The 14,523-nt window shown below is 43.0% G+C and overlaps 1 protein-coding gene across 2 annotated transcripts; it reads left to right on the plus strand.

The window, feature by feature from the left end:
* Nucleotides 1-3,151: 3,151 nt before the first annotated feature.
* Nucleotides 3,152-7,542, plus strand: MRPS33 (mitochondrial ribosomal protein S33). 2 transcript variants are annotated; one of them, XM_068663032.1, is made up of 3 exons: nt 3,152-3,274; nt 5,299-5,554; nt 7,286-7,542. In XM_068663032.1, the coding sequence occupies exons 1-3, from the start codon at nt 3,163-3,165 to the stop codon at nt 7,389-7,391; spliced, it is 474 nt and encodes a 157-aa protein (XP_068519133.1). In that variant the 5' UTR covers nt 3,152-3,162; the 3' UTR covers nt 7,392-7,542. The 2 variants fall into 2 exon arrangements, with proteins under 2 accessions (XP_068519133.1, XP_068519142.1); XM_068663041.1 differs by lacking the exon at nt 3,152-3,274 and adding an exon at nt 3,616-4,050.
* The last annotated feature ends 6,981 nt before the right edge of the window (nt 7,543-14,523 follow it).

Raw genomic sequence — 14,523 nt, forward strand, 5'->3', positions numbered from 1 at the left:
AGAACTGTTAATGCCACTTCAGGCATCAGTCCGAAGGCGTCGCAAAAGGCAGAGAAGAAGAGCACTTGCTGTCTTTCCCCAGGAGGCAAGAAGGCTGCCACAACAGCCCGGCTGCCTGGGGAAGCAATGAGCTCGAGATGCAAACTGGCTCTGAAAAATATTTTCTGTTTTTCGTTTACACTGCGTCTCCTTCCCAAGTGTTTCCAGTGTTAGATAGATGGAGTGGCAGCATTTAAGAGCTGCATCTTTGCAGATTTTGCTCTGAAGCACTAGTTTGATGAGTTCTTTTAAAGTCAAAATACCCTTCAAATGCCCACCCAAAGTCTGTCAGCCTCTTCGTACAACACATTCTCTCCAGAGGGATTTGCACTGTTAGACATCTCTGTGGCTCAGCGTGAATCGCTGTGCAACAAAATACAATTGAAGTTCACAAATTAATCATGAACACATAAAAAATGAATAAACACATATGTAGTCGATGCAGTTTTACCAAATGCTCAAAGGGTCCTTCTGCTTGACTCAGATGAAGACTGTTTTGCTCCCTCATATCAATATTTATTACAAGATAATGTCAGAGATTGTTTTACAGCATGAGATGTTAGCTTCAAGCATAAGATTTTTGAAAGAAGTTCATTACTGTGCCATACAGGCACCACACAAATGTCTCATTTCCAAGATCAAATGAAGCAAGTTCAGACTCTCCTTGAAAGTGTCAATAAACAAGTGCCAATGGGCAAACTGCTATCCTTGTCTTTTCTTCCTTCCGGATATACCTTTGCTTTCTCAGGACAAACTCACACTGGCTCATGTTGCATTTTGTCAAAATCCTACCTTAAGGCTCCTTAACATTCAATTACAATTAAAATATATACCCAGGAGGAATTAACCAGATAAGTAGTTCCAGATAATTATTGATCAACTAAAATAATTCCAGACCAAACTATTCTCAGTTGTTTGTGAGGAGGTCTCCTCTGTGCTTATCATGAAGCCTCTTCCTTTTTTTAACAGCTCTGCTGTGCTCCATGCATCTCTTCCCTCCCTTGATTTCTTTCCTTCACAACAGTCCCCATGCACACAGTGCCCATTTTGTCTCTGAGTCCCACGTCAACTCACTCTCTTTTAACTCCTTTCTAGGGTTTCAACATTTTTGCTCACCTCTCTGCCACTGATTTGCTTCTAAATAATCATTGACAAGTCCAAACACTGCTCAATTTACAATAAAATCCTCAGGAGGCTCTAACAATACGTCCATAAGATTCAGCTTATCACAAAGCCTTTCCTGTTGGCAGCCTCTGCTGCTTCCTTCCATTCCCTGTTACTACCATCCCTTAGCGTGTCAAGTCTAATTTGGACTGTGAAAACCTCAGAGTGACTATGCTCATTTTATGTGTCCAAAAGGCTCCAGACATGTTTCCAGCGCTACATGGCTAACCTTACCCCAGTGTGATTAGCCAGGTGTCTCTGCGCAGCAGCCTATACAACACCAGCATCAGGAAATGGGTGTCTGGCCCTCGAACACCCTATTTCCATGACCACCCCATTGGTCTGCTCTAGCATGATGGTGGATCAACTGCACAGGGATGAAGGAGTGCAACACAAATGTCTCAGATCAGGCACCCAAGAACATTTTTGGCTATGTAGGTTGCAAACCAGACCAAGTAAATTTGCAGACATGTTGAGTTGTGACTTTGCTGACTGCTGTGAGCTTGATACGCCTTCCCAAGTGTATGTATTCTGCCCTCCTGGCTAGCATGCTAATCCTGGCTGGGTGCTCTGCATGCAGTTCTCCTCTTAACCCTGGTATTAACATTTATGTCATAAAGAACATACATCCCTGTGAGTGCAAATTTGTATATACACATCAGATTTAATGACATTTGCATGTTTTTGCATTGTTGACAAGAGGAACAACCGATTTTATAGGAAAAAAGGCAGAATAAATGAACTAATGCAGACCTGGACACATAGATGTGCCTCTATGGCACCAAAAAAGCCATGCTGGAGCACCTCACATGCACAGTGATGCAACAACACTGGATCTCTATGGAGATAATCTTTGTAACTCTTTCCTAGCAATCCAGGGCTGTGATGGGTAATTAGGAATAAGAAAGCCAGTTTCCCTACTGCCCTATTGTGGACAGCTGTAATTCTCACATTAGATGTATCCATTATATCTCTCTGAATTGAAGCTCAGCAGAACTTTAGACAATCATACATCAGCGTGATAATGGTGCAGGAAAACAGAAAGGGAACAAGAACCATGCTATTGGATCTGTGTTTATGCAAATCAGTATTTTGAAGGAAACAGGAAGATGTTTTTCAATTGTCTATATGCCCAATCCCTGAGTTTGGGTAGCATGCAAGAGGAACTGGATATTTTCATTGACAAGGAGAAACAAGATCAAACCAGACATTACTGAGAAAGGATAATTCACTAAATTGTAATATTAAAATATTTTGCTGCAATTCTTTTAAGAAAAATAAAGCAATTTGAAGATGTGAGGAGGTAACATTTCACATGAAACCACCATCATTGTTTCAGAGCTGCAGAGACAGTAACTTGTCCCAATCCACCCTACAAAAGAGGGTGGATTGTAGGGTTGGGTGGGGGTGACTACAGAGAATCAGACTTCATATTCTGCTAACATACAAAGTGTTACACTTTGGACCTGTCTGAGAAAAGCCCCAAATAGGCAGCAGCAGTGTCTCATTCGAGTTTCTAGAGTTATTTTCTATGACAGAAGTAATTGCAGTGTCTACAGAATAAATATTTTGGGATTCATAACATTTAAACAGTTTAATGATGGGACAAGAAAATGGTACTTGCTTAGAAGCTAATAATCATGATGTGATGGTAGAAGAAAAGGGATAGTGTTTAGCAATAAAATGTTCTCAAGCACATCTACAGATGCTTTAGAAAGACTATCTCCATCAAGGTGGTTGAAGTGATGAGAAAAATGGCTCAGAAACGCAGATAGAAATTTAAATGAGAATTCTTGTGATTTTAGTAACCAACAAGGATGGTAAATATGTACTAGAGTAAGCACTTGTCCCTGGGGGTGTTCAAGGGAAGGCTGGACGTGGTGCTTGGGGACACGGGGACATGTTTGGGGATGACACTGGCGGCAGGGACGGCTGGACGAGGCGCTCCCAGAGGTTTTCATGTCCCTCGCCCTGCCGCCACACAGCGCAGCCGCCATGGCAGCCGCCGCCCCTCACGCAGGCGCCGCGCTGAGGCAGGCGCCGCGCATGCGCCGTGCGGAGCGCGCTGCCGGTCAGCTCGGGGCCGGGGGCCCTGAGGGGTGGCGGTGGGGAGGGCGAGCTGCGGGGATTTGGGGGGGGGGGGGGGGGGGGGAGAGGGGCGAGGATTTGGGGTGTGCTGAGCCACGGGGGGACCGCATGGGGCGGGGGGAGGGCAAACAGAGCGGGGGGGGAACACACGAGGTTGTGGGGAGGGAGCTCGGTGTGGGGTGCTGTGGTAGGGGTGTGCAGGGGGGCTGCAGGTGGTGAGCACGGAGCCTCATGGACGGGGCTGTTTGGGTTCCTCTGCGGGTCATAAGGGGGAAACGGGTCCCACAAAGCAGGGTCTGTGTCCTTTAGGAGCTACGGGTAGTTGCAGCTTCAGGCTGCAGCCCTTGGAGGAGATAAATCAGTTGTGGTGCTTGGGTTGGGCGTGGTGTGCCCTCAGGGTGCTGCTGTGTGAGGAGGTTTGGGGACAGTTTGTTGCCTTATCTAATAGTAGGAGTTAGGGCTGGCAGTGCTGAAATGGGCAACTCAGCAAGCCGCAGGGATCATTACTTTGTGTAATAGACGCTGAGGCTGTAGTGCCAGCCTGCCATCACCTGAGAGCTGCCACCTCTCCCAGCAGGCCTCTTGCCTTCGCATGCAGCCTCTGACGCTTTGCCTTCCCTCTTGTTGCCCTTCCCATTACTCTCCTTGACTCGGAACACTTGTGTTATTTTCATGCTTGATTTTCCTCTTGCTTCTTCTGCGGTGCTGTGCTAACAGGAGTAAATCAAAGCGGACAGCTGTACATCAGTCCTCCGGAGGGTAGGAGCGAGGTTATGAATGCTTCGGATCCGTGTTATTAAACAACAGATCCCTGTTAGCCTACTAAAAGGGCCTAAGCCCCGGCCTGCTGATTGCTCTTGTCTCTGCTCCGCACTCTTTCATTTTTTATGCTCATCTTCTGGAATCAGCTGTGCAATACTTCTTAAAACAAGAATTTTAAACTTTAAAGGAAGCGTAGTGCAGATGAATGAACGCTGCTTAATTTCTCCAGAGACTTAAGTCATCATTTATTCACAGACACACTACAGACAACGTACAGCTTCAAATGCTGGATCATGGGAGTCTTATTCCCGTCCATTACATCCATAAGATGGATGTTTCTGAAACTCCGTGCAAGTATCTCCTGCAGAAGGAGATTACACTTGTGCCTTACATCACCTCTCACAGGGGAGCTACCTAGCTGAGAAAATCCTTCACAGCCCTTTAAGTGACTGGATGTTGCCTCTTGTGGCCTAGTAACAGTGGCTGTTGTGCCCTCAGAGCATTTCTGGTGCAGAGGGGTCTTTAGGTGGGAGACAGCTGAATGAGAACGGGAGGCTGCTGGTGTGGGGCCTCCTTGGAAAATCTGGTGTGGGGAAGTGATCCTTTTCCTTTACAAAGAGAACGGAGAAAAAGCTGGTGGAGCTAATTTAGAGCAGGGAATTGAGATGAGACAGGTGTGTATGATTCATATAGGGAAATGTGGCTTATTTCTCTGTACAGTTAATAGGCCATTTTGGCTAGTTGGCTCTAACAAAGCTCATACAGTGCTTTAAAGGGGGTGAGAAATATTTAAGAGCAAAATTTCCAGGTTGCTTCCTCAGTATATTTTTCTGGTGTCTTATCTTGTGCTTGTGTAGAAGTCAGAGGTATCACGGTGGGGCAGTATTTTGGCAGAGTTGATTCTGTAATTGTTCCTGTATCCGGAGTTTAAAGGGAGACTTAAGCAAACCAAGTGAAAATTGCTAATAAACTAGCCATGGTAAAATGTGTTTCAGTGTAGTTATTTCTGCAGTCTGTACTGATTTCTGTAGTGTTCTAGTTAGGCTGCTAATTGTACCTGAATTAGTGTAGGCATATACTTTATATGCAGGATTGCGTGTTAAATATCAGATCAGTTTCATGGAAGGAATGAAATTACTTCAAATGTGATCAGTGTATGATGAGTTGTTTTGATTGCCTTAATTAAGGGATATCTTGCAGTACTCAATCATCTTAGAGATGTGGGTCTTTCGTTTCCTTTTGCAGGAAGGTCCACCTGCCTATGTGTGTCCCCTCGTTCTCAGGAAATGTCCAGCGTTTCCAATTACGCCCTTCGAATGGCCCGTCTGAGTGCTCAGATCTTTGGAGAAGTTGTCAGGCCAACTGACACAAAATCTATGAAAGTAGTGAAGTTATTCAGTGAGCAGCCCTTAGCCAAAAAGAAGGAGGTCTACAGCTGGTATCCTCCTCACAACACCTACTATGCCCTCATGAAGAAACTCCGCTACTTTGGTCTCTACAGGTAATCTCTCTGCTCATGGGATGGGAGCAGGACTGGAGATGGGAAAGGGGTGGCTGTGAGCTTTGTTACACTTTTTTCTTCATGGAAAAGAGGAGGAGAAAAAAGTTCAGTTTAGAAAATGGTGCATATGGAAGTAGGTGCTTGATTGTTGCACTGAAGACAAGAGTAAAATAAATGTCTGCTAAGTAACTTTACCTGTCTGATCACAGCTTTCTGTGAGAAATAGTTCAGAGGCAGTGCTCAGCAGCTGGTTATTTAGAAATAGTTCTTACTCTGACCTTGTGCGAAAGGGAAGACAGCTTTTTCACAGAGATAGGTCTGTAGTTCAGAGTACACCAAACGAGCGTGCTGCAAAAAGGTGACATTGTCTTAACGCTGTCTCAGTGCAATTTGTGTGTCACACTGTGTTAATGACTCATTTAAAACGTGAAATTCAGAAGAGAAGTGTGTTAGGCCAGAGGGGCTTTTTATCCTTAAAAATAAATTAAAGAAAATTAAATTCAAATATGGCTTAAGTAGCCTTACTAATTTCAGCTTCAACCAGTGTGTAATTTCTAAATGAAAAAAAATGCACTTCTGAAGAACATGAGCAGGTGTCAGATGCAGTCCTTTGGCTTCAGTCAAGTAGCGCTGTAGAAATCCCATAAAAGCAAAGTTGCTAACCCCGTGAAGTCAAGACAGATTAATTTCTATTGCTAGCATTGCAATTCTGGTCATCAAGGACTGCATCCAAGATACTCTTGGTTTAGGTGGAAATGTGAAGTCTTTCCAAAATAGCCGTGTTTTGACACAGAAAGCCTCAGTGATATGATAATGTTCTTTTGCCTTCTCTTCTTGATCCCAGGGTTCCTTCTCTAGCTGCTGTATGTACAGAGGGCTTGTGGAGAATTAGGTTTGCTGCTTCAAAATATATAATGAAGGGATGTAGGCTAAAAGGGCCTGATAATAACTTGCAAGCCTTTTGTGTGTTTTTTTTTTTGCTTGTTTTTGTGTTGTTATTTTTTTTGTTTTATTAAATTTGCATTTAATTTTTGTGGTACATTTTGTGGTGCATTTGCGGTACAGCAACCTTAAGCCACTTGGGATGCAGCTGTGGCTTTTGAAAATACCTTTGCACCGAAAAATAGGGGGATAGATAAAATAGAATTTATTAGAGCATAATTGAGGATTAATTATCTGTCAGCCCCTTCCTCCTCTTCCCTGTTTTATTTCTGTGTTAAGACTCTACAGTAGCTTTCTTCATAACTCATCACCGAAGTCACCTGAGAGCAGTGTCATGTACTAATTAGTGCTCAGCATGCCCCTCTCTCCTTAGAAGCTAATGACCTGAACTTTCTGTGCAGCATGGGAAAGCAATGTGCTATTGCTAGACTGCTGAGTTAGGTGCCAAGGGAGAAATTCTTATTCTCGATGATTTTTTTGTTTGTTTTCCATTGTGTTTAGTTAAGCAATATCAATAAATACAATGCAAGAATTACACACACACACACAGACTTCTTGCTGAAAAGGGCAAGCTTGTTAGTTCTGAAAGTACCAGAGCAAATCACATGAATTCATCCAAAAATTATTGCTAGCAGTAGCACTCAATACATTGCAGTGAGTTTCAGTATGGGCTTTGCTGTTTAAGGAAGTTGATTTCTTTTGTTACCATACAGTGCTAAGGGCTTTTCCCATCTAGATATTCCCAGCAACAGAGCAAACTTTTCTCGTTTTTTTTTCTCCCCTGTTTAGGGATGAGCATCAAGACTTTAAAGAGGAGATGAGGCGGTTGAAAAAGCTCCGTGGGAAGGAAAAACCAAAGAAGGGAGAAGGAAAGAGAGCTCTCAAGAAGAAATAGTGCCACTTCGATAATACAATGAACTACTCGGGAAGTGCTGGAGAACAGCTGTAATGCTTTCTGTTCCCAGGATGGAGAGGGCTTGGCATGCGAGCTGTGTTTGGGGCACAAGAAACACATTGTGAAATACTGGAATCTACCTTGAAGTGCACTTTGGTCTTTGTGGTTTTATTTCTTAATTTCTGTAGTTGAAATATTCTGTATATGTTAGCACATGAGTTTATCACGAGAGTCCTCTCCAACCCAAGCAGTAACAACAGTAGTTTAAAACAAAAAAAAAAAAAGGCACTCAGTTCTTGCATACATCTGCAGCCCTGTTCCAGCTTTTCTGGATCTGGAAAATTGTTTATTTTCTTTATTGTCCATTTTACTTTCTTGCATTAATATCGATGCAGTTTTGCATGTGGCCACAAAAAATATTTCGTAGTACTACTGCTGCGTGTTACCTTGCCTATAATGATGAGTTTTGCTCCAGGTAAATTCTGTTGATAATTTTTTTCTGAAATTGCTGTTAAATCTATGGTTTTGTGGTTTACACTGAATAATTGTTGATGTTCCATTGCCTGACCACTGCACTCTCATGAATACCCTGAATATTTAGGTACTGCTACACAAGAGGCTGAGAAACGAGGGTTCAAACCACTTTCAAGACCCCCTGCTAATTAAAATACAATATTTAAGCATACTGTAATAAGAGGATTTTGAATGTAGTTTGCCTGGAGGACTGGGGTGAAGTACTTTATAAGGTACAAAACAATTTTATGGATATGCAGTAAGTGTTTTTTTATAGCTAGGCTCCTTTGTCACTAATATTAATGCTTACATAAATTACCATTTTTAGCTGTCAGTGCCTGTCAGGGAACAGAAAGTACAGAAGGTAAGCGAGCTGCTCTGCCTGGCCCTCTGTGCATCTTGCCTGGGTGTGCCTTGAAACTGTATCTTTAATTTCCAGGCCACATAAACCTAGAGAAACAGCCCTGAGGTATTAAAGGAGAGCGATTCAAAGCGTTGAGTGATTGGAGCAGAAAGTGTTTGCACAATTAGCTTGGGGTGTGCTTGATTCTGCATACAGAGGCATTCTAAAGTAGGTAGCAACTGACCTGGGGACATTTTTAAAGCAAGCTTGTTGAAATTCAAGTGTATTTTAGAGGGATCTGCCTGATCATTGAAACCGATGAAGCTACATAAATTTGTACCAGCTCAACACTTTTACTTCACCAAGGTTATTAATGCAAGTAGTGCCAGTTGTGCTGGAGGTGGTTTTGGTGAGCTGTGTAGCACTTGTTTAGTACCTGTACTGAAGTGCTAACTGGTTTTCTAAGCTCTTGAAGGCTGTGTTGTGGGAGAAGTGCCTGGGTTCTTACCACAATCAACAACACGCTACAGAAATGAGTAAGATACAATATATATGTACTGCGGTGGCAAATTTCTGTCTTACTCTAAATTAGTAATTTACTCCTTTTGCTCAACTCCGATGTGCCTGTGGCATTGTGATGTTGTACACGTGATGCCTTGTGATTTAGCTGGTGCTGAAGTCTGCAGAACCTGCGATGGGTTCTTGGAGAAGTGGTCTGGTTGCTGGCAATTCCTGTTCAGGACAGAGAGCACATCATGGAGGGAGGTGTTAGCTGGGAGAGGGAATTGCCTGAGGAGAGAGTATGGCTGCTTCATGATGCTTTGTTTCTTGCTGTGGCTGTGTGTGGGTGAAGCTGCTCTGTTGGTTTGTTTGGTTAGAGGGACTAGTTCTCAGGCTCCACAGCTGAGTTATTGCGGCAGCCATGGACTGCTGGTAGCCGTGGTGAAGTGTTCATGTGCAGCGCTTAGAGCTTTAATAATATCAGTGTGCAAGAGGAAGAGTGAATGCATCAAAAAATGCTTTGTAGTCTTGCTACAGTGAGTATATACAACCTTAAACTCTGGGGGTGCGGGGAGACCTGTTCATGTGTGTCTGCATAATGGTTTACAGAGTACTGACACAGCCGGGTAGACGAGCCACGCTTATCCTTACGAATCCACATTTAGCCTGCTTAAGGGCTGAGCATCTACGGGGAGAGCCGTGAATGCTGCAGGCGTTCTGTCTTCATGTGCCACCTTGCTAGATGCAGGTGTGGGCTCAGCAGTGTAACGTTAATTAAGCACGGGGACCAGATCTGTTCCTTGTCCACTCAAGTCACCTGGCTCTTTATGGACTGGGAGAAGGTCCAGTCATGCATGTGAAAGTGAAAGGCTTCTGTGGCTGGTCATCTAGATTATTGGTTACAGGTCCCCTTTGCAACCCCACAGAGCAAACATGCTCTTAGAATCAAAGCATCACACTGGGAACATATTTTGGGAAGCCACCGACAGCAGCGTATCCAAGAAGGGAGAGAAACTCACAGTAGTAGCTGTGAAACAAATGCGGACAATGACTTACTGGCTTTCACAATGACTTCGCAGTGTTAACAAGTGGGTGGAATGAAGTCATTTTAAAAAAATCACAACTTAAAATAAAAAAAGTATGAGTACAAAAATAGCTCCCCTGCCTAATTGTTCATGTTTTTTCTTCTGTGGTATCAATTCCCTAGATCTACATTTTCAAAAATGGTTGTTTCCCTTCCTCTGAGACCTTGCCTTAAAATAATGATGTTTCAGCATTTTTTGGAGTTCATCACAATATTAAGATAATCCATTGCTTGCTGGGAGCGTAACTCTTCTGTTCCAGAAAATACAGCTTTCTCCACTCCAGGAGGGATAGAAACAGGCACTTTGCTGCCTAGCTTCTAACAGATGCTCTATCATTTAGTGATTGATGGTGCCCTGAAGAAGAGTTAATTTTGTGAGTATCAGGACCTTCACAAATAGGAATTCAGTCTTCAAACGTCATGCCAAGTAGTAACACAGTGTGTGTATTTAGAAAGAGAAGTAGAGTTTCAACTGTATTTGGAGGAGTAAGGAAGAAAATGCAGCTTTTTACAGCTACCAGTATAGTGACGTATCCATTTTATGCACAAATAATAAAGCTCAATTTTATTTTTTCCTTTCCCTTTACAATGAGACTTTTCACCATTCAAACTCTGCTGTGTTTTGCTAGAAAATTCACTTTTTTTCCTGCAGTTATGAGCTGGCTGGCATATGTTTAGGTGGATGTTTTAATTCTTGATCGGAATAAATCCGGTTAAGTGATCTCTGAGGGAGTAACCGAGAGCCAGCCCCCTAACCTCTTCTGCATCCTGAACAGGTTAATTAAGTGCCGCTGCTGCCCTCTATTAAAGGTGAGCAAACGCAGACAGAGGAAATGTAATGTGAAGTCAGCTGCAGTGTGAGTGCAGCCTGTGTTGCGTGCTGTATGCCGCAGACCAGCCTAGGTGCCCTGCCTGCATTTGGGTTGTGACAGGAATAGCAGCCCTGAGTTTAAGCAGGTATTGGCATTAGAAAACAAGGTCCCAAACTCTTCTACCAAGTACTCCACTTTGTGTCGTGCAAGGAAACGCTGGAGGAATTACTGACCACGACAGTTGGTTTTGTACTTTGTACTTTATAGTGCAAATATGTCTGTATTTAATTATATTCTGGTATGATATAGTCGTAGCTGCAGAGGACTACCCTGATAATCACAAGTTAGTTTGTGAACAGGCTGACCCAGTTGCCACGTATCCTTTAGGGAGTGCAGTTGTTGCTAGACTTTATTACTGGAAGTCTTGCAGACAGACAGAAGCCAACTTGCATAAGGCCGTGTTTTGTAATGGTGGAAGGAAGAAAAGCAGTGTAGTTTGCTGCTTAATTTTCTAGAAACTAGAAAAAAGTTTCTCCTAATGCAAAGTTTATTCTACTTACCAAACCAACGCACTGAGTTCACAGCAGTGTGTGAAACGCACCTGTTACCGAGTCGTGCTATGGTTTTAGACAAATATTTTATCTTGTCTGCATTTCCTTGAGTAAAATTAGAATCACAATCACTTAGTCAACGTGTCATGAGAGTAAGCTACTTTTAGGATGGTGGTTTACCCCAGGAGAACCTCGTGTGAAGAGCAGCTGCGTTTGGCTGTAGGAGGACTCGTACCTCTGTGCATTTCAGAGCTTTATTTCAGAGAGCTGCTTTCATGAGACGGTTAATGACATTAACACTTGAAATAAGCTGTGGCAAGTTACTGTGTTCACACAGTAAAAATATGTATGTAATAAGAAATCTGTTTTTACTATTAAATTGTATTTTTTAAACATTTTAAAGCATGTGTGTACATAATCCTCTATCACTTCGAGTTCAAAGGCCATTTTAGCATCATTTTTAAAACAAAATGAAAAAACAACAATCATCAGTCTATATGTTTTAGAAAAGCTTCATGAATCTTAAAGCCTGCTTTGATGGGGAAAAGCTGTCTTATAGTGTTTTTTTTCTCTCTTTTAAAGCACTAAGGATAATATGCAAGGAAAACAAACAACGGGGATGCCAGATTAGTTTCTTTAAACTCAGTTCTCCTGCATAGCTGTTCGATAGTGACTTGTGCAGTCCCTTGGGAGTAGATCCTGGAAACAAAGCCCTTCAAGGATGCTTTCTGTCCTCTCGACACTGAGACGTGAGTGCAGGATCTCTTCTATCTAACCTCTTCCAGAGGCAGCTTCATTATTCTGAACTGTCCAACCAACAACTGGAAAAAAAAACAAGTGTAATAACGTGTCTTGAGTACACAGAAGAAGGAATAGACAGGAAAACATCTGAAAGAATTTGCTTGTGAAGGCTCTGTAAGAGCAAAGCACAGCTGCAGTGTGCTTAAATGAGGGCCATAACCACCGTACTGGTTGAGAAATTATTTAGGGTTGTCTAAGGCAATAGATAGGAAATCAACAGGATCATGATCGTTACACTGAAGTATCTTTGTAAGTACCACATTACATTGTTCTGGCTGGAATACTGGGGAAAACTCCACAAGGTAAAATATTTAGAAAAATTGCAAATGCTCCCAGGAGGTGGGTTGTGGCTCTCTTAGAGCCAGCCAGAGCTAGCCTGAGTGAAGAGTTATAAAACAGCACAGGGACCACTTCTCTCTGGGAAGAGGAGGCAGCAGACTGGATGACCTCATATCACAGCTAGGTCTACAAAAACAAATCTCACCAAGGGCTAAGAAAGGGTTTTTATATCCATTATGTTTTCTGCCTACACTTGAAAGTACTTTACTTCATCCCAGTGCTCCTAAAGCAGTTTCTAAATATTTCATAGAGTTCAGGGGGGTCTCTTCCCCTTCAGTTGTTTCTGCAGGGCTGATGTTTGCCTTATAGGCTTTTTCAGCAAATAGCTGTTCTATTTGTATTGGGGGCAAAAAAAAAAAAAGAAAAAAAAAAGACCACCTGAGCTTCAGAAAGTCTAAAAAACCATGGTACTGCCACATGCAATGGTGTGTCACTGCAAATGCATAATTATAAATGTAATTCACTCCTGAATTTTCATTACAGTTTTGCCTGGATGAAAGTAAATGAGGTTACTTGGGCCCAAACTCAGCGGTGGGTGTCTAAAATTTTATTCCAGACTCCAGACCAAAAGATGTGGTCGAACATTAGAAGTTGTGTGAACATTCAGCATCTCTCACTGCATCAGAGACGCTTGGTTCTGAATAACTGCTAGGTAAATCCCATTACAGTCATAGTCCCCTTTGCCTTTGACTGCTAGTGGTCTCTTCAGAACAGGACTGATGAAATGACGTCTCTTTAAAGCGTCTGTCATGCCTACTCATGCAGTGGCTGCTTCCCAGTGATGCTCAGCATTGATCAGAAGCACATCAGGCTGTCTGGGTACCAAGTGCTGGATTCCACAGAGAGGAGAACCACAGGTGGCTTAAAGAAAATCTTATCCGCCCCAAGTCTGGACGAGTACAGTTCATATATCTGGGTGATGCTGTCTAATTTGCAACCAGCAACCATTATAGATAATGTCTAACATTTCTAATTTTTGTAACCATGAGGGAAGGCAGCCGTGTGTGACAAGCAGCATCAACCTGCTGCTCAGAATATTTTGGGGGGAGCAGTAAATGACGACCGATCCAGGCAGCATGAGGGCATGCGTTCAGTATGGGACTGGGTGGCTTACATACACAGATAGATATTTCTGAGATGTCAGAGTTTATGCTGGCTTTCTGTTTCAGGGAGATAAGGCTGCTGTTTCAGCCGATGTTACTCAGCACTGCCTTCGGTTTGTAGGCACAGGAGCATCTGTATGAAGACTCGAACCTGAAGCAGCATTCGGCTGGCTTGTCAAAACCAGTATGCTTATACTGAAGAGCAGGCAGCGACTGAGGTGGTGCAGACACCATCGTCACAGTGTTTCCTGGGTGAGTGGATAGGAGGCTATCGATGCACAGGCTGTGCGTGAGGCAGTACATGTATGTGCTGTTTCTTGGCTGGCTGTCCTGTGTCTGTTTTGGTGCAAGTGATGTGCAGGTAGGCATCGTTCACAAGCTCTAAGCTTCACAAACTCTTTTAAAACTAAAAGCATGCACTGCAAAGTATTAATTAGGATAGGAAGTGTCACAGTTATTACTGAAAGCTGGAAGGTAGCATGCCAGTGCCTCTTTATTTTTCTGCTTGTGCACTTAGTCATTCTGCTTATACGCTGTGATGTTTGCCAAAATACTGCTTCGTTTGCCTGACACCAACACAGCCAACAATGTCTCCGTATTCACAAACTCGAATTGTTTGATAGTATCACTGAGTTTATTAATAAACATTAATGCCCTCTGAGGACAGAGTGTAGGGTATTGATTAGGCATGCAAACCACTTAAAAATAAAAAGAAGCTCTAAGCTGGAGTCTTGCAGAATTCCCCCAGAGGGGGGTAACATAAATCGTGTTCATACAGCAAAACAAATGTGTCTTCTGGAGGCAGAAGTCGTATCATATTAAAAAGTAATAACCGAGTCCATCGGCCTTTAGCATAACCGCAGGCTTTAAGCAATCCATAGCATCAAAAACTTAGAGGGGTCACTGAGTGCTGCACCAGAAATTTTGCCTTTGGTCAAGTGCGTACTGACAGGAGCTATCAGAATGCAGCGCTGTGGTTCAGGCTGTCCTAATTCCCACATGCTTGGCAGGCAGCTTGTCCTCTTTAGGAGGGCCTAAATGTCTGTGAGGCTTGTGGTGTTTGGTGGTAGTGAGAATTAGAAGAC

The sequence above is a fragment of the Anas acuta genome, chromosome 1 (assembly GCF_963932015.1).
Source record: "Anas acuta chromosome 1, bAnaAcu1.1, whole genome shotgun sequence".
Lineage (NCBI taxonomy): Eukaryota > Metazoa > Chordata > Aves > Anseriformes > Anatidae > Anas > Anas acuta.